The 27080-nt window shown below is 35.4% G+C and overlaps 1 protein-coding gene across 1 annotated transcript in view; it reads left to right on the top strand.

The window, feature by feature from the left end:
* The window catches only part of NBAS (NBAS subunit of NRZ tethering complex), a 193926-nt gene that overhangs the window by 25784 nt on the left and 141062 nt on the right, over positions 1 to 27080 (top strand). Inside the window, 14 exon segments of the mRNA XM_067294611.1 lie at positions 2401 to 2464; positions 3719 to 3912; positions 5028 to 5285; positions 5665 to 5790; positions 7208 to 7359; positions 8195 to 8329; positions 8596 to 8674; positions 9611 to 9715; positions 9965 to 10101; positions 21591 to 21674; positions 22241 to 22394; positions 23949 to 24134; positions 25104 to 25277; positions 26551 to 26684. Coding sequence (XP_067150712.1) covers positions 2401 to 2464; positions 3719 to 3912; positions 5028 to 5285; positions 5665 to 5790; positions 7208 to 7359; positions 8195 to 8329; positions 8596 to 8674; positions 9611 to 9715; positions 9965 to 10101; positions 21591 to 21674; positions 22241 to 22394; positions 23949 to 24134; positions 25104 to 25277; positions 26551 to 26684 — 1982 coding nt within the window.

The raw sequence follows: 27080 nt of genomic DNA, 5'->3' as shown, positions 1-27080 counted from the left end.
GCAAAACTAAGTCAGGGAACTTAAGTTAGGAATTGTCCAGACACTCCAGGTTTTTGCATATTTGGAGTAAACTGAACCACTGGGCAATTAGTTTTTCAAAGGAAATTCTAATTAAAGGCCTAAATAATGCACTCTGAATAAAGATAACACTTTTATTTGATGAAGATATTTCAGATATTTCAGATATTTGTCTGAATTTGACACCCATTAATTATTGAATAATAAATACAGAAAAGCTTTTCACTTATCCAGGTAATGTGTATTGTGTTCTAAAATTACAAGGCATGAACTGTGATGTCAAATCCAAACAGGCTAGCCAGTCAAAGAGGATGTATGGTCACTAGACATAGATAAAGATAAATTACCTTCAATATTTTCAACACAAAATTTATCTTGGATATTGTACCTAAATGTTTCTTATGTGTACATACATATTTCTGATTAAAAAAATAGTGTAGAATGAAACTTTTGCTGCTTAGTAGTAAACACTTGATTTTGGTGCACATGCTGATTAATAAATTTGTGTGTTAGTGTGAAATAGTTGCAGTTTCTGGTGGTCCTCAGTGGTTTCCTTTTGCATGGTATATCTTTGCACAATGTGTTGATTCCTTTGGGAATTCCAATATAAAAATATTTTCTCCATTTATTGTAGAATGTCTTACGTGCTTCATGTTATGCATTTATATGAAATGCAACTAGCTTTTCCCACAGTATGTTGAATTTCTTTGTAGTCCATGCGTTGCACAATAAGTACTATAAGGTCCGCAACAAAACATTTATTGAAATTATATATAGACACAGATTTTTATAGTGAGGAAAAGAATGAGATGAAGGCAGATGTCTTCATTTGGACATTATGACAACAATGAAGTTAAAAGAACTCTTTCAAGAAAGCTTATTTGGCCTGTTTTTCTGCAATTTTTGACTATTGGTTTAAGTCAATAAAAATCTATAAAGATATGGCATATTACCATCCTGAAGCACATTGGTGTGCTGTTATTTTCTTGATCTAAGTGTAATAGCAAGATTTCTGATGAGGAAATACAGTTTTGACTTAGGTCTTGGTTCTTACAGTTAAGCAGTCAGAGCTGGTTAGGTCATATTGACTGTGAAATGTGAGTCCAAGTTTGTATAAGAAAGTATTTCCAAAAAAACCACAACCAACCAACCAAACATGCACACACACACAAAAATGTTGGCAAAAGTGATGTATAATACTCCCCTCACCTGCTCCACCTTTAAGACTTTCATAAGAATACAGATCTCTCTGAAGGATGTTTACAGTGAATTGTTTTGGTGTTTTTTTTTTTAAAGATAATGAATATGCATTCTGAACCTTTTTTCAGCATTTTATTTATCATCTAGAGAAGGTGACGTAAGGGCGTATTGCAGTACTCGACTGTTTCCAGAATGATTTTGTCTGTAAAACTGATGTCCAAATATAACAGATATTCTAGTAATGTGTATGATTTCTGCCTAATTTTCATACAAACATATTTGTTAAACTTCAAGTGGCCTCATGTTTGCTTTTAATTAGTAGGTCACTCTCTACTAAAAAATAAAGCCTGAAAACCACCTTTTGCATGACCCAGGCTGCTTCACTTGTCTGAGCTGTATAATCTGCCTGTACTTCCATTGCATTGCAGTTTAGTTATGGACAGGATCAATGTCATTTGTATTTGTGTAGTGCCCATGTATTCTAATGTTACCAAGCACTAAAAAAAAAAAGCAGCAACTTTTAATTAGTTCTAAATGTTACAGTGCACAGTAAAGTGTCAGTATTCTACAGTACATCTACATATGTCTGTCCAAGAAAAAAGAAAATTTGTTCCAGTGCCCAAAGGAGAGGAAGTGATAGATGCAGAGATTGTTAAGTAGTGCTGGTTTTCTTGCTGCACTAGAATTGAAAGGGGCTGTATAATTATGATAATAACTAAAGTGTAATACAACCCAGTATTCAACTAGTGCATAGAAGCATTACACAGAATAACCAGGAGGACTATATTGGAGATTCTTCTTTTGCATGCTTAAAGGCCTACATAGAAATGTGAAAAAATAACACCTGACAACCTTCTGAATGCTGGATATTCTATATTTCAGAAATATTTATGGTATGATTACTGTTTAATGCTGACTAGACCAGGTCTTATGATATTTGTGACTTCTGATGTTGTATTTTAGGAAACCAGTAGTCTGTTTTGCCCCTTCCCTGCCCCCTCTCCCACTTTTTTTAATGTAGCTGTTCAGGGAAAAGTACAATTTCACTACAGCAGGTGTATATTTTATGTTCAGGAAGGACTTGAATTTATGTGGGAGTATTCTCTCTGAAAAAGTAGTGGGTCAGCAATGGAAAAAATGTATCAAATTTATTGAATTATTTTATTTATTTATTTATTTTAGCCAGGTTATGATGAGATCAACCCAGACTGGGGGCTCTCTGTTGAGAAAAGAAAGAAAATAAAAGGTATGTGATACAGCTGGATCATTATTTTAAAACACTGTGTAGTTAAAAGTACTTACACAAATACCCAAAGATCTGAAATGGCTACCTAAATCTTAATTAGGACAGTTGCTGAAATTGTATGTATGGTTTGAATTTGTAGCATGACATAGCTAAACGTGTGTCGGAATACAGGATGTTTAAGATCCTCTCTTAGGAATACTTCTGAAACCATAACCATAAATAGAGGGATATTTCAACTAATACAGGATTTCATTCATTTATTATTAATCATGAAATTGTGACTCCATAGTATGCTGAACATTCAGCAAGAATCTCATCTTGTATCGGAAGCAATTACATTGTAATGTAACAGATAACATTTTTGGAATTCAGTCTTAAACCTAAACTTAAATTTATCCTTTCTGTCCATGAATGTCTAATAAATCTTGAAAGTTAACATAATTTAAAGAGATTACTTACAAATTCTGAAACAAAAGGGCTTTGTTCCCTCCACCCCTATTTGCCTTGTCAAGCTTTCTACTCTGCTCTGAAAATTTAGGCTGTTGTGTACAACCATTTATCATCTTGTTACTGCACATCTCTTTCAAGTGTGCAGAGATCAATAACTATTCCATGATCCGTTTCCTAGTGCTTGTATGTGCCTATATTATTAAAAGATCTCTGTTTCTTTGTACTATTTTTCTTGATTCTGTCTTTGGGTTAGCATATCTGACCTTCATGGGTGTCCTGCTGACTAACCACTGAAGTGGCAGAAAAGTGATAAACCAGTCTGTTTCCCAGTGCTGTTTGGGGAAAGGTGGTTTTCAGCAGAAGTGGGTGTTCAATACACAAAATAAGTGTATTGAACAGGTGCAGTGAATTTCTTTTGTGGCAAACATTTTGCCACAATATCCAGTCAACATAATCAAAATAATCTTAGAAACGACACAGTTCCCACCTTCAATTGTCGTGATTATTTTATTGTTTTTTTAGGGGGTGCTTTAATTTTCTTAACAACCTCTTCTTGTAGGCTCTTTCAGGAGCCTTGTCTGTAATTGTCACTTGTCCTCAAAAGCAGTGCACCCTCTTCTGATTTACATCAGTAATGTGTCCTTTGCTGAGGAGATCTGCTCAAGGCTGGCCTGGAAAGTATTGAAACAGATCTTTATCAAATATCTGAAGTTTTGTCATGGTTTTGCAGAAGTAAATCAGTTTACTGTAAAATCTTTTTCCAAATAGTAGTAAATAGTGTTTTTTGCTGGTTTTGTTTTTTAGATAAAGAATCCTATTACCCATTGATAGATGTAAACTGGTGGGCAGAAAATTCTGTGATCCTGGCTCGCTGCTCTGGTGCATTGACTGTATCATCAGTCAAGACATTAAGAAACCTGCTGGGAAAGTCATGTGAATGGTTTGAGACTTCTCCTCAGGTCACTTCGACTCACGATGGAGGATTTCTAAGCCTGGAGGTGAGGAATGCACATAAGCAAATACCTTTCTGGAATGCTGTAGAAATGTAATATTTGTATATATGATGCTAAGAGTTTTTTAAATAGGAAAAGTGATTCTGTTCCTGTATCTCTCAGAAGATACTTCAGGGGAATTCTGGACTTGCTGCAATTTAAATATTTTTACAAAAACTTAATTGCTAAATAACTAGCAGAGATCAGATATGTGACCTCTAGAAGGCCAAGTTTGGATGAGAGGAATCTTGCTGCAAGAAACAGTTTGTGTAGACAAAAGAGTCAGTTTTGGTTGCTTTGTAGGTTAGTGCATTTGAAGAGTACTACAGGCATCCCTCTCCTGTTTTGAAACAGATTCTTCTTGCAGAGGGAATATATTTAAGAGAAAAAAGAAACAAATTTAAACTAAGACCAAGCCATATAAGATCTTTTTTTATTTTTATTTTTTTCCTTGTGTGTATGTGTGGACTTTTGTTCTATGCCTTCCTGGACTCTTTTCAACAGTGATATTAACCAGGAATTTTGTTTGAAACTGAGAAAAGGACTCTTTCCTTAGACTTGCTCTGAAATAGGTCTTAAAAGTTTAAAATATTTATCAGACTATCTCAATCTAAATACATACCTAAGCTTGCTTTTTTATTTTTTATTTTTTGGGGGGGTGGTGGGGGGAAGCTTTATTCTGGAAATTGTATTTAGCCAATGATTAGTTTATTACAGCCTAAGGAAGAATAGTCTGAGATTACATGTATATTGAACACATTAATTTGCTTCAGTTAGCTAAGAGTTGAAATCACTGTCATACACTGCAATAACCTCTATAACAGTATACTAAGATTAAATGTCTGCATTGTTCTGTCCTGTCCGGGGTGGTGTAGGACATGTAGTCTAATAGTGGGTTACTATAAGAAGCCTTTCCCCTTGCTTCAGTAGATATGGAATGAAGCCTTCAGTCTAGGAGGATGTAGATCCAGTCAGGGTTAAGCAAGCTGAAAAATAAAGGTTTTAAAGGAGAAAGGAAGGAAGGTTGTTGATTATGAAGATTGAAGTGCTGGAAGGTTAGTGTCTCAAACAAGGAGAGATGTACTATGTGACACCCTCATATTCTACTGTTTTCTGTGTAGTGTGAGATAAAACTGGTTCCGAAGAGATTACGCTTGGAGAGCAGGCCTGGTGATGAAGATGAGGGAGATGACGACTCTGACTCAGATGATGAAACTTCTGCTAAGGCCAGGTACTTTAGCTACCTAAAACAAGGCCTGTACTTTGTGACAGAAATGGAACGATTTGCTCCTCCACGAAAACGTCCACGTACTATTACAAAGAATTTCCGCCTTGTGAGTTTGAGATCTACAACTCCAGAGGAACTTTACCAGAGAAAGGTGAGTATAGGGTTAAAGTCATGTCTCTGATAATGAGCTTTATTTAGAAAGAGCTGCTGTTTTTAAATTATTCTTACTGTATTAACAGAAGGTTTTGGGTCCCTATTTCTAAGGGTCTCATAGTGACAGTGTGTTGTCCTAATCTGAGGCATCATTGGTTTAAAAACAGCATTATACTATTTCAAATGAGATGGTTTGCAGGTCATTGAGGAAACACTGTTCATGACTAGGTAAGCTAGAACTGGAAGTGGACTTATGTGAGTATTTAACAACAATGAAAGGTCTGGCAAATATTTTGAATGAAATTAGTTTCTTAGTTTATAATTGTTATTTCATGCAGAAATCAAACTATTTCCATTTTCGTGTGTTTGTTTTCTAGATTGACAATGAAGAATATGGGGAAGCTCTATCTTTGGCTCAAGCATATGGCCTTGATTCTGATCTCGTGTATCAAAGACAGTGGAGGAAATCAGCTGTTAACATTGCTTCAATTCAGGATTACTTGGTGTGTGCAGTTTTTGACTTTTAGGTTTTCTTATCAAAACAGCTGCTTTATGTTCACAGAAATTGAATTCTGAATTGTGTTCTAATTCACGCAACATGAATTGGTGGCAATTTGGAGAGCTGTCCTTTGTATTCTACTTTGTGTACCATGGAAGAGTGATCCTGTTAAATTAACTGAAGGCCTGATCCAGAGACCATAGAAGTTAATGAAAATCTTTCCTTTGTTTTATGTTCTAATTTTGGATAATAGCAGCATTCTTTTTCTAGTGTAATCTCTCCCACCAGCAGCAGTTGACTGTTGCATAGCAAATGAATAATAATAATTGGAAATATAATGCATTTAAATAACTTTTAATTTTTCTAGAAAATTATATAGCAAGGTGAAGTTGGTATCCATAACTTTATGGGAAAGTTTGAAGACCAAAATTTGTATTAAACTATTACCTGTAATTGGAATTTTCCAGTAGAATACTATGGTGGTATTTTTGTTGTTGTTTTTTCTTTTTGTTTGTTTGTTTGTTTTTCTGGCTTGGAAGAAAGTTACCTAGCATCAGTGCACACAAGCATCATCAGACACATAGCCTAGTCATGCTGTGGTGTAAAGTCTTCCAAGAGATCAAGCGAAATAGCAACTGATGTGGGGGGGGTTGGTTGGTTGGTTGGTTGGTTTTTAAGTTGAATATTAATTGAATGTCAAAAGAAGATTTTACAAGTAACCATTCTCCATGTGTTATGTAATCTGAACTGAAGATCAACAGATAAGGCCGGTAATATTTTGTGACCTTGGTGTGTTCTTTCTGCCACAGAATAACATAGACATGTAGGGAAGTTGACGTTGAAAATGAGTGCTACTGTGGAATACAGTGGGTCTATAATAATTTTATCTTTAGCCCCAAAACATCACAGAGAGGAGTGATACTAATTAGGGAATAAGAAGGAAGTAATAGATTCTGTTCTGATTGTGAAAGTTCTGTTAAATCATTGGCATTTCTGTGCCCTTTTCTGCCTAGACTCTGAGGGAAGTCTGCTCTTTGCACAATAGTTTACTTCTCTTTTAAATTGTTGTGCTATCTTCTATGAGCATTTATTACCTTTAGGATGTAGTTTTTCTTTCTCCTGGTGGAACTGGGCTTCTCTTTGCTAGTCAACATAGTCATTAGCAGAGCTCTGTAAATAGACTTAGCTCTCTTGCATTAACCAAATAAAATGAATTTCATGTACTAATAAACTGAGCTGCGGACTTCAACATTTGTGGGGTATTTTCCTTACCTCTTTTGTTGGTTCATGTTGCCAATCATCAGATTAATTTGACTGTTTTTAAGTGGAAGAGATATGCTAGAAAACTTAACATCACTGGCTCCATTGCTTTGCTTTGAAGCATACAGTTTTGTGCATATATTTTTCTTGTTCTTGGACAGAGTAAAATTAAGAAGCGAGCGTGGGTTCTTCATGAGTGCTTGGAAAGGGTTCCAGAAAATGCGGATGCTGCTAAGGAGTTGCTTCAATATGGCTTGAAAGGCACAGACTTGGAGGCTCTTGTGGCCATAGGAAAAGGAGAAGATGGTGGCAGGTTTGGGAAGAGTGTTTTTTTGTTTTTGTTTTTTTTTCCTTTTTAAAGAATGTTGTGTCAAGTGTTTTCTAATAATTTGAAGTTTTTTTATTAACTATTAACGAAAATCTTAAAAGGCTTTTACAGGACAAAGAAAGAAACGTAACACTTTGAATCAGACTAATTTAAGCATGTCCACAATGGACCTGCTCCCATTTTACCTTTTTCAAAGGTAAAATCACTGTTTACTTTGTACTGCATCTTCCCTCTTCTCTGGATGTCCTTTATGCCCATCACAGAACTTCTGAAGACATAATTCTGTGAGAATCTATTTATCTGCTGCCTCTTCTGGAAGTTGCGGCTACTCTTACAAAAACATGTTTTAATTGTTATAATGAGTTTCTATTTTTTTTAGAATAGTGAGAGGAAGAAAACAAAAAACATTCTACATCTTTCTGCTCTGGCCTCTGGGGAAACATAAGCAGAGACAATTACTCTTTGATGTTCAATTCATGATAGTGGAAATTTGGGCAGTTGTATCTATTACAGTTGTATGTTGTAGTAATACTATCAATTCCAGTGCTACCTCTGGAATTTAGAAGCTTTTAAGATCCATCACAGCTATTTTTTGGGTGGGCTCTGGGGAGAGTAAGAAACGATGCTTTGTATTGACTTATGCTTCGTATATGATGTTGTTTTTTAACTGCAAAATTCTTCAATAACTATCATTTTTGTTTAAAGTTAGTTTAGATTTTTAGTAAAGACAGAAAGCAGTGTTAATGTGTTCTATTGAATAATTAGTTCTTCACATAATCTTTTTGGTATCAACACTGATTTCTTTGTTTTCTTCCTCCAGATTTATCTTACCAGGGGAGGTGGACACTGATATCCCCTATGAAGAATTTTTGTCACCAGATGAAGAAGCAGAGACTAGAAAGGAAAAAGAGTCCAGGAAGCGTCAAGAACTGTTTTTATCAGTAAACTTTTCGAAGTAAATGAAGTGTCAGGCCATATTTTATTCAGATTTGTAGGATTATAACTACACAATTGCAAGAACTTAATTACTCTCATGAATGTTAATCCTAATTGGAAAATGGTTTAATTATTAATTGGCATTGTACTGTGTGAAAGTTCTTACTTTACTTAATTTTTGATATGTTCCATTGCATATAGTCATGAAAATATGTAACTATTGTCTTCATGTGCATATTATATACAGTATCAATTGTAAATATGAAAATTCCTGTTTTGAAACAGACTAACACTGGAACAAAAAGAACTCTGCCGTAGCAGACTGAAACTACTAACATATCTCGATCGCCTTGAAACCTATGAGGTGAGGAAACTTGGCGACTGGCTAAGGTTCTTTTGAGTTTTCAGTTCTATAGGCATTCCTGTAGTGTTTTTGTTGCGTCATCAGATTATTTTTTTTATTATTATTATTATACATTGTAGTATTAATTGTTATAGTCATCTTGAAACATATCCCTGTCTCACTTGAGAAATATAAGCTGTTTTCTGTTCTAGCTACCACACTTCCTCTGCTTCACCATTACAAATAGCTAACTTCCAGTGTTGAAAGGCACAATTGGGTCTACCAGGAAACCTGTTTTGAACACTTTGTTTTTCTGGCCAAACAGCAACAGTAATTTCCCTATTTCTGAAACAGTCATGTTCAGTTTAAAGTATATGTTTAAAGTATATATATTAAAAGCTGTTGGCATTTACAAATGTCTATGATGCTAAATCACAATATAGTGGGAGGGGAAGACTAATACATCTTGAGCAGTTGAATAATTTTGAGTATTGGAAATAAGTCATTTAACATCAGATGTGGATCACTATATTGCTCTGAACCTTCTTCAATCAGTCTAATTAGCAAATTATATTCAGATTTCTCTAGTGAATCTCCTGTTCCTTCCATAAGTTTACAGAAATGAAACTTCTTTCAATGTAAAAAATGAATTTTGCTTACTTTTTAATCTTAACTTTGCAGTCTGTACTTTTCAAGCTATGATTTTGGAACACCCCTTTGTATCTGGTATTGTCTAAATAGTAATTAAAATAAGACAGAAAATAGTCTTAGCTTATCAGTCAAAAAATGCATCTGGTTTTCAATTTGAAAACAAATAGGAAAAATTATGACATGCTTTTCCAGATAGAGCTCGTGTTTAGTCATCCTACAATAAAGAAATTTGGAAGGTTTTTTTTTTTTTTTTTGGATACTTTTGTAAATCTTTTAATTAGAAAAAAAATCTTAATTCTTTTTCAGGAAATCCTTGGAGGGCCTCATGCAGCTGAACAGAACTATGACAGTGAATTCTTCAAGAAGTTCAGAAATCAGAATATTGTACTTTCAGCAAGAACTTATGCTCGGGTATTAATATTTATCATGCTAAACTGTAAAATTTTTTGAGTTGAATCTCAATAGGATTTTAAGGGGAGGATGTATTTGTTTGATTATAAATAAATGCATGTAGTGACCCAGAGATGATTTTTATTTAATTATAAAATTTTCTTTAAATATAAAGATTTATTGTATGACTCAAACTTATATTAATTGCTGAGATTCAGGTCAAATCAATATTAGGCTAGTTCCACAGTGTTTTATTGTTTTGCTCTTTAGGAAAGCAACGTCAGAGCATTGGAAATCTTGTTCACTTTCCATGGATCAGCTTTGCTTCCACACAGGCAGGCAATTCTCTCCAATTTTCCAGAGACTACTTCACCACATGAATATGCTTTCTTGTTGCCTGAAGCTTGGTAAGAATACATTAATGGATATTAATTTAAAAAAAAAAAAAGCTTAATTGATGTGCATGTATGGCAATCTGCTGTTTAGCTTTGCCTAGAATCAGGAGAGCAACTTTGTTTTTATGTACTGCACTTGTCTTTATTTTATGTTTTATGTTGTGCCATTATCTATATAAACAGATTGAGTTAGTTACTTATTTTCTCTCCATTGTGGAAGCCTTTTGGTCCATCTTGGTTATGATTAGGAACACAAAGAATTTAAGTGTAATTACTGCCTTTATAAATAAAAGAAAGCATGGCCTTTTCTGGCCTGAAACTGTCCAGGTTTTCACGGATGTAAATTCAAGTCTGTAAATGGCTTGTAATAACAGGCAGCATTAAAAAATGAATATGTATTCAGCTCCTTAGAAGGCATATAAAGATTACTTTTTTTTTTTTGTTTGATTTAACATACAATTTAACACTTAAACAGCCGATAATTTCAGAATTATTAATCCCTTTGTTACTGACTTTTTCTCTCCTTACTAAGGGAGAATTATGAAAAACCTTAAATCCAGACTTTCTGCTCTTCATTTCTGTATTTTTTTGAAGCAACCTTCAATACTGAAATGAGAAGCTTCAGAAATATTTGTTATCAGTATAATTTGTGGACACCTTCCTCTTCCTGCTTCTGAAGTGATTGATTCTACCTGTGAAATCATAAAGAAAATTCCATACAGCCTTGTCCTTTAGGTCAGACTTAAAGATGATGATTCTCCCTTTCATTTAAGTTTATGCGTAGTTTTTTCAGTTTCTCTGAAGAGTTATTGCAGCAACGTGGAGGAGAAACCAAAAAACAGTCAGTGATAAGATTCAGTTTATTTAAAAAGTAGTTTGAAAGAATTAAGACCCTTGTGTGTCAGGTTAAAACATGTGCTACTTTAATGAGAATTAAGTGGTGTTATTGGTTTCGGAAAATGTCATAATAAAAAATGTTTGCAGTGAACTACTTTATCTTTACAGTTAGACTAAGGTCTTAAACTTTAGTTTTGTAACATAGAGGGAAATTTAAATGAGATGCTTGAACTTAAAGTTGAAGCTACAAGCAGCCCTTGTGCTGGTGAAATGATTGTTTTGACCCTGAACTTCTACTTTTAGTCTCTCTCTGGTGGCATCTCTAAATTCTTTCTCTTAAAAAATAAAAGAAACAAAATATATTTATAGAATCACTTTTATTAGGTACCAAAAAGAGGGAGTGTAATTTGACCACTCAGATTAGACTGAGATTAGGTATAAAATAAACATATTTATTTTAACTTCATGTTTACATAAATATGCAGTAACTTACTAGTTATATAAGAGCTCAGTCACTTATCAGGTTCCCTGTCTTAACTAAAAGGGATAATATTTAAATATTTATTTGGACAAGCAACACATCCATTTGTAGACACAATTCAGGACCTAATATATGCAGTGTCCTTGGTTTATAGGCATTTTTCAGCAAACATTGAGGCTTGCTAGTTGCTAACAATTTTGCAATTACACATACTACCAAACAATTTCAATATTTTTCAACTTTATACTCTGAAAGGCTTCTTCACTGTGACATTGCATTATAGATGCCTGTACATTGTAACTGTAATTAACAACGTAGTTGTGACTGCTTATGGTTCTTTGCAGACAAGTAGCATTCAGCAATTACTTTCGTGACAAGGAAAGTTGGGAAATGAGTTCAAGTTTAAACAACAGTTAAAATAAGAAATCAGCTGACAAAACAAGCCTTAGTCTCCTCAAAAGATCCATTTTGTCTAACAAATCCATATGTGAAAGATTTGTAGTAAAGGCATTCTGAAAACAGAATGTCTCCAAACACACTTTTTCATGTGGTTAAATAACTTGTCTTTTAAGATCTTGGTCCTAAATTTGTGCTGAAAAGTGTTTAGAGAATGATGTTCTAGGGTTTAGGGTGCCAAAGAATTTTGGCACTCTTTGGAAACTTAACGACAGAAGTGATGTTTGTGTGCAAGATTCCTGAGGGAAGAACCATCTCAAAGAAAGATGAAGTAGTTTTATCCTGCAAAGAAGGCCAACAGCATCCTGGGGCCGCATTAGGAAGAGTGTTGCCAGCAGGTCGAGGGAGGTGATCCTTCCCCTGTGCTCATCCCTGGTGAGGCCGCATCTGGAGCACTGCGTCCAGTGCTGGGCTCCCCAGCACAGGAGAGGCATGGAGCGACTGGAGCGAGTCCAGCAAAGGACCACAAAGATGAAGGACCTGAGGTGTCTGTCATATTAGGAGAGGCTGAGAGGGCTAGGGCTGTTCAGCTTGGATATATCCACAGAATTATCTGACTGGGGTGGGGGAAGAGTACTTACCGATGTCCCTTTTATTGTCTAGCTAGCATTTAGACAACATTCAGTTATGGTGTGAAAACCCATGTTTACCTTAAAGTAGAAGTTAGGACCATGAGAGAAACTTTGCAGTGTTTAATTATTGGTTTCAATTTTTCCCTTTGATAAGTTTTATAAGGTGAGGTGGAAGGGGGAGGGCTTTTCTTTAAGGATGCTGCTGTGTGTGGATATGATGTTTTGTCGGTGTTCTAAAACAGTGAATCCTTTCTGAAAGATCTTCTGTGTTCTTAATTTTTAAGGAATCGACTTTACTGCAATTTTGTCTCCTTGCACATAAGAGAAAATATTTTACCATTGATCTAGTAGGATATTTAAAGATGTGAAGTTATGGGTTAAGAATTTAGTTTTTCTCCACAGTTCAAAAGTGGAAATATGTAATTTCACTGAATCTGAATCTTTATTCCTGTGATAGATCAGCTTTTCAGTACTAGGCTCAGTTATGCACGGGTTCACACTTCTGTAATTTGCAGTATAGATAATGTCATATTATAATTATGTTGCCATTGAGACATTTGTCTTTGTTTGGAGAGCTGCAAAATGGGGATAGGAGCAAATCCCATAAACAGTACTCTTTTTAAAAATATATATATATTTTTTTTTCCTGTGTATATTTCAAATACCCTTCCTCTAAAACTAACTTGCCCCTGTTTTGAAACTGATTGTTTGTGTAATATTGCCAAAATATGTTCCCCAAGACTTCATTTTCTAATGAAGGCTTAAGTTGTAGGAAATAACTTAATTTCAAAGGATTTATTTTAAAATGGAAATAATATATATATATATATATATTTTTTTTTTTTTTTCCCAAATAGCTTCAGCTTCTGAAAATTCTTGATTATTTTTGATTCCTGGAAATCATTTTTTCATGAGTTTACTAAGCCTTTTATTTCTAGTGTGTGTGTGTGTGTGTGTGTATATATATATATATATATATATATATTTAATGGGAAATTGATATGAATAGAACTACTGGTAATCTGTAGGTATACAGTTTTAGGTATGAAATTGAGATTAAATGAGTATTACCTTTACTTTTCTGTGGAGAAGAATATGTAGTCATAATTTGCCTCAAATAAAATGATTGAACAAGATCATGATATAACTCATGAAAATGTTTCATTCCCCCATTACATAAAAATTTGGAAGTGCTGACTAAAATAAAATACTGAACAAAAGGAAAACACTGCAAATATATAAAGCCCAATATTTTAATCAGCAGAAAAAATCTGCAGCATTCCAACTTACAAGTGTCTTTTCGACTTAGAGAGGTTGTAATTACAATGATTTTGTGATAACGGTCAGGAATGATTTGGTCTGTCTATCCTCGTGAACTTTGACTCTAGACAAATCAAGTATGATTCCAAGTTGGAAAACTAGTTAGTCTCTTTTTTTCTTAAATTGCATACCGTTGGACTTGTGAAACAGGGTGTGTGCTGTGTATCGGAAAGATTTTGTCCTTTCAGAAAGACAGATCTCTTGTGAGTTCTTGTAGCTCGTTGATTATATTTGCTGAAAATTAGGCCATAATGGTCTGTTCCAAGAGATTCCAGTAGGATAACTGGCTGGTGCAGCGCTTGCGATGAGACCGCTAACGTGGATTGCCCATAGCACGCCATTAGAGTGCGGCCTGCCCCAGCGGCATTGCTTGAAGAATGCCTTGTTCCAAGCCGTTGCTGATCTGCCTCCTGGAGCTCAAGACGCGCTCTGAGCAGCGTGCTGCTCCAGAGGCAGAAAAGCTTTTGGTGGAGGAAAATGATATTGTGTGTGTGGTGGCAGAAAAGAGGATGAATGGTATCTGGGAGTTGTACATGGTGTATCTATTTATATGAAACACTTTAGAAGATAAAGGGGCTAGTTACCAGCTGGAGATCTTTGAGATGATGCCTATCCTTACGGAAGCCTACCACTTTGCTCTCTGCTCCCTAATTGTAGGAGGAATCTGTGGTTGAGGAAAAGGTTGAGATCCTATGGCAGGTGCTGCCTTGTTTGTGCATGGAACAGGTGAGGTGGGACAAATGCATACCTCTAGGTATGGCCAAGGAAAAAATTTTGGAGAAAAATTGCTTGCTGTACAACAGCAGCAATGTGAATGTATATAAGTGTGATTTCTGAAGTTCATTACTGATGAGAAATTCACTTCATTGAGTTTAGAGCCTCCAGTTAAGGTGCGCACAGTAATTTCTAAATACTTGGTGACAGAAGTGCTTGTTATGGTAGTGTATTGTGTAAGAGCATAAAACAGTTGTTTTTCTTTTATAGGTATGTCATCTGCATTAGGATAGCCTTTAGAGGTTGGTGTCTTAAAGGCCGTACCAGTTAAAAAAAAGTTTGCATAACAAATGGAGAATAAAAGAGGATTTTTTTTTTTCTTTTTTTTGGTCTGTTTTCTGGGACCAGATGGTAGGGTTAGTTTTTTTTTTTTTTTTTGCTTGTTTTCCTCTTCTTCCCTGCTTGTGAAAAGTCTCAAGTGGTAGGTGACTTTTTGTTTCTCATCTATGGCACATGTTTTATAGCTTAGCATCTTCAGGGATCACTCTCAGAACAGTTCACGAGGAGGTCTGTAATGGCTGATCAGAGGATTCATGGATTCATGAGAACCCTGAAAAGGATTGCCAGCTATATAAGCTCAACAACTCCCTAAGTTGAGAAGGAATCTGAAATACTAAGATGTGCCAGTGGCTCTATGTGCTTGTCAGCTTCAAACTGGTATCATGATAGACTTTAGATACTCAGTAATGTATTTTTGCAGAACTGTGATCCTGGTGTTTTCTTAATTCTACTTTTCTTATTTTCAGTTTCTATTACAATAATGACACTTGAATCTGTGCTGGATCTTGGGGTCTTTGAAAAGGAATGTGAATCCCAATGACCAGCAAATGCATAGGCTCTTTCTGTTAAGACAAGTGCAGAGAAGTTGGTAAAAGTTTAGGCATTAAAATAAAGATGAGAGAGAACCATCATCTCATTTGAAGTTACAGTTAGCATTCTGAGTTTATAGTTAAGATTGTTGCCCTTAGGTTTTAAAAGGTAATCTCAGAGGAAAATAATGCTTTACTGCTGTTATAAATACATAACCAGAGTTTCTTTCTTTTTTCTTTTAATTTTCTTTTCCCCTTTTCTGCTTTTAACTGCTATTTTGCAACATTATAGCTCGCACTTGAAACTCAAAGAAGTTGTGAAATTCAAATGCATGGCTCCCTCAACAGCCATAACTCTGTTCCATTGCACATTATACTTGTAGTAAAAGTCTTCACTTTAAGATAGCAACTTTTATATATGTTTCTGCTTTTCACTCCTTAACTTTCTCAAATATTGGCTTTCAGTCATGGCTCAAAGTGAATTTTTACTGGAGAGTTTCGAATGAACTCCATTTGCCTGATGGATTGGGGTGGCAATGAAAATACCTTTACTCAAAGTGAGGTTTCAAAACTAAAAACTTTCATGTAGTAGACTGTCATCTGTGAACAGATAAATACTATACTTAAAGACATTCATAAGCAGTGAACTCTGCCTTTCCATAATGAAGTCGTCTGAACTAGGTTTCTAGTTATTGCCTGTGGCATTGCAGCTTCAATGAAGCTCTTACAGCTTAATCTCTCTTCTTCTTAGAATGTGTATGTAATAAGTTTGACTGAACATCCACAGAATTGTCTAATATATAGTCCTAGTTCTCTGGTATTCATTTTTCTTTTCTACAGAACTGCTTTTATTTTTAATGTCACTCAGAATTCTTCACGTTAAAAGAATTGGTCCCATGGTCAATTTTGTTCTCTTTTGCCTGAATTCATTTGTATAATGCTACAATGAAATAAATAGAGGCAAAAGTTTCATATGCACTCAATCTTCCTTTCACTTAAGGGAAAGGAAGAAAAAGCTGTTTAGAGGGGTCAGTGTAGTTAATATTCACCCACTCCCTAAATCTTCAAAAAAACCAAAAGAAACCCCTGCTTTTAAAAGTATGTGTGTCCTTTAGCTGAAAGTTACCACATTTCATAAGTGTGATGAGGTGGATTGCTTTTTGTCTTGTCTAGATACGAGGTGCACAATTTTGTCAGAAGAAAGATAATAGTTTTTTTTAATCCTCAACTAGATGAATCTCAAACAGACCTAATATGAAATTCTGGAAGAAAAAACAAACAAACAAACACACAGAATTTCCATTGGTAAAAGAAAGAATTGGTCTCTGACCTTAAAACTGAATTAGACCTTCCCATTCTAAAAACCTGTCCTTGGAGGGAAAAGTAATCTGCAGGTCTGAATAAATGCAGTTGGTAGGATACAGAAACTACAACAGAATGGGCCCCTTTTGTCAAAGCAAAAAATGAGAAGAATTGCCACGCAAGGTAAACAATAGAGTCGTGGAAAGAGCAATACAGGAAAAGTCAGCTCTTTTTTGAAGAAACAGAGCTGAATACCTCCCTAATCTGTCAGTTTACTGGGCTTCAATCATATTTATTGTACTGTTGAAGGAGAAAGAGTAGGAGAAGGTAGGGGGAAGCAGTGGCTTAGAGAAAATGTGATGTTATACTTCAATATAAATAAATAAATAAATAAATAAATGTGTAGAGGCATGGAATGGCACACCTGATGGTTTCTTATGATTGGAAAAAGGAGGGCACCCGCTTTAATGACTGCCTATGACCTGTTTTGATATCTGGAATTCTGGGTGTGTGCCCACTGTATATGTGCGGTTAACCCCATGTCTCTGACCTCTGCAGAACTTCAGTTTCTAGAAGCTAGCATAGTATATACACAGAGACTAATATATTCTGTTGCACACACAGCAAGCTCTGCATGCATGCTTAATTCACCACTTCCAGGCCACTTAAATTTATGGATTATGTGCAGGATGTGTATGTGATAATTATCATGTGTCCCAGTTAAGCTGAATTTGCTGAATGTTGTAAAGAAAAGTATGGCAGAAAAACAGAAGCCCTAACTGTTGGCATATACATTTTCACTTCTGTCTCTCTTCCTCTTCTCCTTCTCATCTGCATTTAATGCTTTTAAGTTTGCAGAATGAAGTAGTGTTTTGATGCCTGAAATCTTTCTCGACTGCTTCCTTTTTAACAGCTATTTCTCAAAGATTTTATTGCTCTTTATGTTGTTCCTGCATGTGTTATTAGAGCTACCGATATGGGAATTTGAGGAAAAATATCTGTACTAAAACAGTTAAGAAAAACTTTGATAATATGTAGGTAAATATACCTCTTTTATCATTTCTTTGCCGTTATAGAGGGTTCAGGTACCGGGATCTCTTATTCTTTGCTGTTGTCAGGTCTGGGATTATTCTGAGGACTGGAATGATTTGTTCCCGTCCTTGTATTTAAATTCAAATACTTGTTATTTTTCTAAACTCTTCAGAATGAGGGGAGAAGGCAGGGAAAATTGAGTGATCTCACTTAGCGTTGGAGGGATTTGAATTTTTTAGCATTGTTGAGAAGGTGAATGAAGTAAGCAGTTGGCACTGTGTGGGTGGGTGTTTTTTGGCTTTTTTTTTTGTATGTGTGTTTTTTTGTTTATCTCAGCAAGAAAATTGTTAAGGCTGACTTTCCATAATTGTTTATTTCTACCAGGCCTAGATATTTTGCAGTTACCTTTTTGTGTTTTCTTTAAGTATTTGGAAAGGTTAGCTACCCAGCTCTGTTTTGCTGTTGGTGAGAGCTTTAGAAATCTGAAATGGTTCTGAGCTTATTCCTCTGTGGTGAACCTGAATGCTTTTAAATGACAGTTCAACCCAGAGTAGCAAATACTTTAAAAAATTTTTTTCAGTGGTTAATCTATAGACTTGACTTAAAGTATTTAACTCCTCCCTTTTCTGCTGTGAAAAGGGCGACAGAATGAAGTAGAAAGCCTCTAGTCAAGATTGCGATAGCATGAATTTTCTTCCTATGAATCAAAAAGTCTCCTCCTCTTTAGTATTTCATGATGAGTTCAGTTAATAAGCTTTTCTGAAAAACTTTTTAAGGAAGCTTATAATACTACTTTAATTTACATGTATGAACAACTGTAGCTTTCATTCCTGCAAAATCTAATGCTGAAACATGAGAATGGTTGTGCTAGGTTTCACCAAAAGGCAAATGTTTGGTAGCAGAGGCCAAAGGAGGGAAGAAGAAAGACCAAAAAAAAAAAAAAAAAGATACAGGCAAGCACTTTGTAAAATTAACTTGAAACTTTTCAAGTATCTGTAATATGTGGCTCAAATATTTCTGAGCTAGATGTTTTATAAACATACGATAGACTTTCATGACACTTTCTTCCAGTAATTTATTCTTTGTTTTTGTACCGATATACAGGTTTTCCTCCTCGACATCATGCAGCAAGCAGCTAACAGCTTAGAAGCATCTACTGTTGTTTATTTTGAATGAGTCCCTGCTAGTCCCATCCATACTTACAATCCCTGTAGGAGGAGAAACAGTGAAATGCCATTTCCTATTTAGGTGAAATGAAAAGATGAACTTTATTTAAAAAAAAAAACAAAAACAAAAAAACTTAACATCTGTCAGTTGTTTTTTTCTCTAAGATTCTTCAGCCTAGCCTGCGTGATCATTCCTCCTGTGAAAGCCATTTTTTTCCTTTGGTCATTCTGATTGCTCTTCTCTCTACTTTACCCCTTTTTAGCAGGGTTGGGGGAGAAAGCAAGTTGCACACAGCTTCCCGCCTAGATGGATTTTGGAGGTGGTGGTGGGGGAACAAAGCAACTATCAAAACAAGAGAAAAAGCCTGGGAACTCCAACAGAGTGAAATTGTTCTCAGCAAACTTTTTTCTAAGCAAGCCAGTTTCAACTTTAGTTGAAACTATAACCCATAGTGGGATGTTGGATAAATTATTTCAAATGCTGTCTGTACTTACTCATAACTTCTAAAAAAAATCTGTTAATTAGAAAGGATTCTGTTGTGAAACATTTTAAAAAAATGTTAGAAGCGGTTAGAATTTAAAGATAAGCAAAGATGTGTTTTATGTTGTGGGAATATGGAAGAAGTGTCTAGTTTTAGATGGGAAGAGGGAAATACAGAATATTTTCTGAACTGAGGAGGGGAGAAAGGCAGAATAGGGGATTACATGAGTCTTCTAAAAGAAGGTGTGACTTTCTAATAATTTTGATTTTTAGATTGGGTGGGTAATTCTTGCTTACATTAAAATATAAGACTGTTTACTGCCTAATATTGTTTATTAGGGCCTGCAAAGGGACTAAATTGTGTTAAGAATAATTGGAAGGAAGAAACATATTCATACAGGAACTGATGTTTTGGTCAGTTAAGAAACTTTTCAAATTGTGATGAACTTTAATTATAAACCTCTTGGACTAATGATGCAGTAGAGAAACACTCAGTTTCTTAACATACTTCCAGAATGTAATTTTGCTGTGTCTGTAGCAGGCTGTGGCAGCTTGATTAGTAAGACCTCATTCAGTGTGGTATTTGGCAATACAGACTTGGAGCAGTAGGTTTTTTTCAGGCCTCATACTGAGGGGCAGAAGCATTCTAAGCCCTCAGGTGAAATAAAAGATAACTTTGAAATGTCTTGGTTGCTAATATCAAAAGTGTTAATTTGGAGGGGTTTTTGTTAATTATTTTTCAGTGATGATAGCCCATAGTACCTGATTTGGGGAGGGGAGAAGTTGCAGAGGGCTTTGTCCAGCTTCAGGTGATTGAAATGGGATAGAATGCAGGTCTTACTCTGCTTGAGACATGGGAATTAGCTGTTTTTCATCTTCTCTCCTTCTTTCTTTTGAGTTTTATAGCTTGTAAGCCTGCCTCTGCCAATTTACTGCTGGATTTCTGCGCTGCATGTTTCATTTGGATGACTGGACTTACTATGGATAAAACCCAGGATGATATTATTGAGGCATAGCGGTGGTAAAGGAAGGGTGGCTGACCTTCTGGGAAAAACACACGTGTATGTGTATGTGTTCAGGAGACAACAGTTAGTATAGACATGCTTTGCTTGGTTAAATGCATTTAATGGCTATTGCTGAATGAGACAGAGTTACTGGTTTTTAGTTTGTTGTTCTGCCATTTATGTTGTGAATTTGATTTGTGTATTGGAACACATTACAGTTTTATTCTTTTCTCTTTTTTTTTTTCTTTTTAAGCTACTGAAAGGATTCTATCTGTTGCTACTGATTACAGTACTGCTGCTTTTCAAAGAATGAGAAGATTATATCAGTTATTAGTTTGTAGTACCAGGGATTGTCCATTTATTACTACATTTGCTGTTAATTATCAGGGCCAGGAGGAAATGAGTAAGACTTAAAATAGTTTATTGCTCCAATGTGCCAAAACTTTAATGTCTTGACTTGGTACATGATTTGTTTCTTGGTTCTGTGATTTGTAGAAATATATGCCTCTCCCCGTTTCCCTCAGTTTATGTTCAGCATAGCTTGATGGGATTTTCTGGGGTTTCATGCTGCTTAAACAACTAGCCTACAAGAGCAAGCCATGACTAATCATTCTAGTAATGACTTCTGTTGTTCTTAACCTGTATTTTAAACAGACTTTTTTCCTCAAACTTGGTATTTAGAATATGTTTCACTGTGGATGTTTGTAGTCAGAAAGCCATGTCAGACTTAATTGAGAAGATCAGTGCAGCAGGACATATCTTGATTCGGTTCAGTACAAGGATTTGTGCTCAGATTTGAAGAATTCTAAACTGTGAAGATCCAAGGTTATTCTTGTTACTAATTTCAATCTTCCGTGATAGTATATGAAATCAGAATACTTCTTACTATGAAACAGAAAGGATTTTTATAGCATGTTGTTCTCATGCTCACACTCTCTATCTCCTTTTTTTTGTTGTTGTTGCTATGGTCAATAAGAAAAGTTTTTATTAAACTTTCAGTGGGTCTTAAAAGGCATAGGGTGTGTGTGTGTGTGTGTGTGTGTATATACACACACACATATGTACAGATAATATAACTTAAGCAAAATAACACCTGTGTAGCTGTGTTTAAAAGGTGATAACTCTTCAAGAATTGATCCTGTAAGTAGGTGTTCTTGATTATGAATTCACTCAATTAGTTGCATATGCCCTGTATTCCATTAATTGAATGCCCTTCCATTTTGTTTCCAAATTTCTTGTGTAAAGCTTCTGTTTTCTTTTATACCAGTTATAGGCAGGGGGCATTGAAGATTCTTCCTTGGAATGAGCAGAAACATCGTGAAGAAGACTGGTGTGAAAAAGCAGAATGCAAGTAAGTATATGGAAAAAGCAAAAAGATTTTGTGTATTTTTGTTTCAGATGCATAGTTTCCATACTACTACTTAAAATCTGGGAAATCTTGGAGTTCAGGGACCCGGTAAAACTCATTCCAATCTTTGTGCATGCTAGCTTGGGTTTTAGCTTTGTTAATAAGACTGGGTGAACAAACACTCTTTCATGTTACTAAATTATGTTCAGTGTGATTATGCAATGAGTAACTTATTCATATGCAAGTGAATAGAGGGGAGATTACTGTAGGAAATCCTGATTTTTTCTGTTGCTTGCAAACCTTACCTTATTATTATGGATGACATAACTGCCTTTCATTGTGTGAAAAACAGAATTCAGAGTTTGGGCATATATTCTAATTAGTTGTTTTGCTGACAGAAAGAAACACTTGCTGTAATTGACATTTGAATCTGTTCAAAGTATCGATGTGATAGTGGGTTGATGTATATCATTCTCCATTAGAATGATCAGACCTTTTAGAAAGAAGACTGATGTGGAAAAAAGTGCAAGTAAATGTGTACTACTTCTTTCTTCTTTTTTTTAAATCAGGATGATTGTTGAACCAACTCTTCAAGATGAAGGCGAATTTCTGTATGAAATGCAACCCGAATTACTGAAGTATAGGACTACTGAACTTTCAGTAGATCTGGTTACTGACTGGTATTTGAACAGGGCACAAGAAATTGAAAATTATGCTATGCAGGTGAGAATAGCAGTGAGGAAATGATGATGGCTGTTTTGAGCTGATCAACTTTCTTCAGTAGTACCCTATGTTAATGAGTACTAGCAGTATTAGTAGTGAGCACTGACACTATTTTGAAATGATCTTTTATATGTCACTCAAGCTTTGTTGTTATAGGACCAATTTTTCACAATACCTATGTTTAAAAAGCAAAAACAACAAGCCCTCCCCTTCTCATCGATCCCTACTTATGTGCAAATCTGGATGCTTTTTGCCTAGTAATATTGCACAGTCTCAAACTTCACTATGACTTTAGAAGACTTTTTTTTTTTTCTTTTTTCCCCTCCAGTGCAGTTGTGCTTGCTTTTACTCAGCCAAATAGTTGATTCATAGGAATGAGAAGGGAGCCAGTAAATTTTCCTTTCACTTGACTTACCATGGCAGACAGTAGCACTTTCCTAGCCAATGAAGTGTATTTACTGTTATGTTTTTTATTTGCAAATGAGTAAAGAGAGGGAATGTTGTGCATAGTACCTCAGGAGACTTGGCAAGACCAAACCTGCCACTTTTTCGTTGTCTGTCTCATAACCCTATGCCACATATGAGTATGTAGTAGTCACATGTGTCACAGTATGTAGTATTCTCATGATTGTTTCCTGGCAGGCTTGTTGTGTGTCTGTGGAACCAGCATACAACTTATATTTGTGCTTTAGTTTCTTCCTGTGTTAAAAACGCGTGAAGCTCTGTGCTGTGATGCTAAGCAGTGCAAGTAAGAATAGATCTTCTCATCACTGACATTCTCCAGTATTTTACTGCTCCGTGAGCCAGTTTAGCTGTGTCAAGAGGAGGTTGGATGGAAGTATCACTATAGGTTAGTTCTGATGGGCTAGTTCTGTTGTTTTTCAAGTTTGCCATTTTCCAAGACCCCTTTGAAGATCACAGGGAACTATTATTGACAGACCATTAGTAGGTATGGAAATGCAAGCAACTCCCAAGAATTAATTAGATTACTAACAAATTAAATGAAATTATGTTCTGCTCTTACAGAGTTATGTCTGCTATACTGAATGCTATACTGAAATCAAAGCAAAATCATAGACATGAAGGTATTTTCAGTCACCAAGGAAAAGGCTTTGTTAACTTCTGAAATAAAATGTAATGATTAGAATTATTGGAAAAATCACATTACACAGATGTAGGCCTAACTTCAGTCCGTGAACTGATAAAGTTGTTTACAGGCAATCCTTTATAACCCATGGAATGTGTTGAGGTGCCTATTTCTGCGTGATCTACAGAAGGAATCAGAAGATACTATTCTCCTAGTTTACGTGCATCAGTTGCATAGGATGCACCTTGGCCAAAAGGCCTATAATGACATTACCTGCTAAGAGTAAGCATTTTATTTGTGTTTATAAAGCTGAGATGAGCAATCCATTTTGGAAAATACAGGTGACAAGATCTCAGAATTACCTCTTAAGCAAAGGGAACAGGGAATAAAAATGGAGACGCAAACAGGCAATGGACTTGTAATGTTTTTTTGACAAACAATTGTACAGCAGGGTGTTTATTTTTCAGGTGGATTGTGCTCTGTCCCTTGTTCGTCTTGGCATGGAGAGGAATATCCCTGGTCTGCAGATGCTTTGTGATAATCTGATTACTCTTGAGACAGTAGTTTATGAAACTGAAGGTGATCGAACCTTAACTTTGAAGGAACTAGTAGAGATGAAAGACATTGAAAAACTGAGACTACTGATGAAGAATGTAAGCATTTTGAACACATCACTAAGTAGAACCTAACTCTGATAATTCAGGTTACCTTAGATCCCTTGTTTCTGTAACTACACTGTTAGTCACTCTCATTTTTTCTGATGAACATTCTTATTGAATCCAACTAGCTATCAAATGACTTCTCTGTTTTCTCGGAAACCTGTTTCTTCATTCTAGGCATAGAGCTGAACATTAATTGCAGTGATGTGAAAGCTGTGAATTCCTTTTTCATCAGCCCTTTCTGAAGGATCTTCAGTGTAGATGTTACTAATGCTACAGATATGACAATGAATGTTTTCCTTGGGTGGTTTTTGATGTTTGATGAAAATGGTGGCAAAAAATATTTGCCTTTGCAGGATATGTGTGTTTTTAATTTTCTCTGTGTTCAGCCTATGCATGGCATTTCAAAATAGAAAAGGCTGTGCCTTTTTTGGAAAGGTTGGAAAATACCTAGAGGTAAAATAGGGCTTTGAAGTTCAGTCAAAAAATATGTAAGCTAGAGAAGAATACTTGTGTACTTGAAGCCCTTCTCAGAATTTTCAAAATTTTACTGATATTTGTGACCACTTGTCATTTGTTTTCCTGTCTTGCATTCTTGCTTACTGAAATGTTGAAAGCAATACTACTCTGACATGGGTGCAAACTCACCTTTCACTCATTCAAAAATTGCAGGAGGAAGAGAACTTTGCTTTCTTGTAATGGGCTTTTCTCCTTTACTGCTTGGTCTCCCCAAGCCATTCAGTAGCAGCAAGAAGATGGACTGTTTCTGTAGTTCATTTCGTAGTGATCTGTGCAGTAGTGAAAGTTCAGGCTTCTGCTCTTGATTGTTATATATGACAAATATTGCTGAAGTTAAATTGATCAAAATTTGTTCTGTTTTTTATTATTATTTTGAAAAAGGAACCTGAATTTGTTCTCCTCTTCTCCCCCGACCCTCTCCCTTTAATTCTTTGCTCTTTCCAGTCCTCCGATGAAAAATATGTGAAAAATGTTTATCAGTGGATGATCCCATTTCTTCACCGCTGTGAGAATCAGTCCCCTGGTCTGGCAAATTCACTTTTTAAAGATTATTTAGTGACATTAGCAAAGGAAGACCTGACTCTACCTCTCAAGATATTTCAGAATTCAAAACCTGCTGTAAGTATAGAACCCTGACGTTTCTACTGGTTTCCTTGAAAATTCTTGTCCTGAAGAGATTAATTCATAAATAAGGCTGGTTTGTCTTCTAAATCAGACTTTCTCTGTATTCTTTCCCTTCCTTTTGGACTGTGCATTTGTCATGTTTATAGAAAATGTTAATTAAAAGAAAATTAAAGCATGAGTTATGATACGACTCATCTGTCCTTAATAAGATTGTCAAACTAATGTAATTATGATCTTGACCTAGTATAGCAAAAAATTAGTGTAAAGACTATTCTTGATGTCATTTTTGGTGATGTGTTCAAAATAAATTTCTGGCAAATGGGCTTTTTAGAAAAGGAGTGAATGACGGTTTTGTGATTTCACTTATACTTTCTCCTGAAGAAATTTATTGGCATTTCGTTTTCTCATAATTATCTGAAATTTCAGTTATTCAAGAAGTAATTTCCCTATCTTTGCATCTTTTTCCTTTGTTGGCATAATAGGAAAAAAAAAACACCCAACAGCAAAAAACAACCAAACCCTCCTGATTATTCTAGAACTATGTAGTTCTAGAACAATGTGGTTCCTGATATATGAGGAAAATTGCATGCGAGTCTTGCCCTCCCCATACCTTGTTTGAAGCAAGTATCTTGATCTTGAGCAACGAGTTATAAGCTTGGGTTAATGTAAATGATGAAGAAAGAATGCTTTTGAAAGTACCAGGTTTATTTCAGATATGTGTTTTTTAGCCTTATGAATATTTCATGCTGTTTCTACAGTTCAAAATTATTCAAAGATGCACTATAAGCACACTTTTACATACTATTGAAGGTTGTAAATGGATCAACTAGTATGCAGATATCTATCTATATATATCCATATAGAGAGAGATATATATATAGTCAGACAGATAGATATAAAAGTACTGTTGCACAAATTAAGCCTGACCGATGTTGATAGCAGTTTGCCTTCCCCTGCACTGCACCCCTCACCCCCACCCCTCCCAAATTCAAACAGGGTAAAATTGAGTACCTTGATCTTTCAGGTGCCCGCAGTGTAGGGAACTAGCTTAGTTATGTTTCAGGCTCTATAACTTTAACAGAGACCTTGTAATTACAACCAGAAGAGGTGTGTGTGTGTGTGTGTGTGTGTACACACACGCACACACCCACACACGTGTATATATGTATATATATATTTTTTTTAATTTGGGTAGACACTCAAATGTTTGATTGGAAAAAGGAAACAAAAAATATCTTATTGTATGGATGCTTGCTTTTCTTGTTAGTGTCAGCAAAAAATTATTCCCGATCAAGACCAGCTTATGATTACAGCACTGGAATGTATTTTTAGTTGTCAACGAGATGATCAGCTTGCGCTCTGTTATGATATTTTGGAATGCCTTCCGCAAAGAGGATATGGGTAAGAATTTTCAGCTAGTTATTTTAAATATTTTAGGTATGTTCAATATAGTTCCGAAGTAGTTCTTTAAAAATACTTGCTTCAGCTCTTGCTCTGCTTTCTAAGGCAATCATTATCATTCAATAATCATTCTCATTAAAAAGTATGTAATGTTGAATATTCTGTTCCTATCGGAATTGCATTTTGGCGCTGTGTGTGTGTGTGTGTGTGTGTACACAGATGTGTGTGTGCCCCACTTCTACCAAATAATGTAGCCAATGTGTATCAAATATTGTTTAAACTAGCAGTCTGGACCAAGCCTATATTAGTTTCCTTGCCTTTTATATCCTTGTGAATTGAGACCAAATATTAGTATTACCTTACTAATCTTGCTGGTCTTGTTACAGTTGGTAGTGT

The sequence above is a fragment of the Apteryx mantelli genome, chromosome 3, assembly GCF_036417845.1.
Source record: "Apteryx mantelli isolate bAptMan1 chromosome 3, bAptMan1.hap1, whole genome shotgun sequence".
Classification (NCBI taxonomy): Eukaryota; Metazoa; Chordata; class Aves; order Apterygiformes; family Apterygidae; genus Apteryx; species Apteryx mantelli.
The sequence above is the reverse complement of the archived record's forward strand: the minus strand, read 5'-3'. Positions and strand labels throughout refer to the sequence as shown.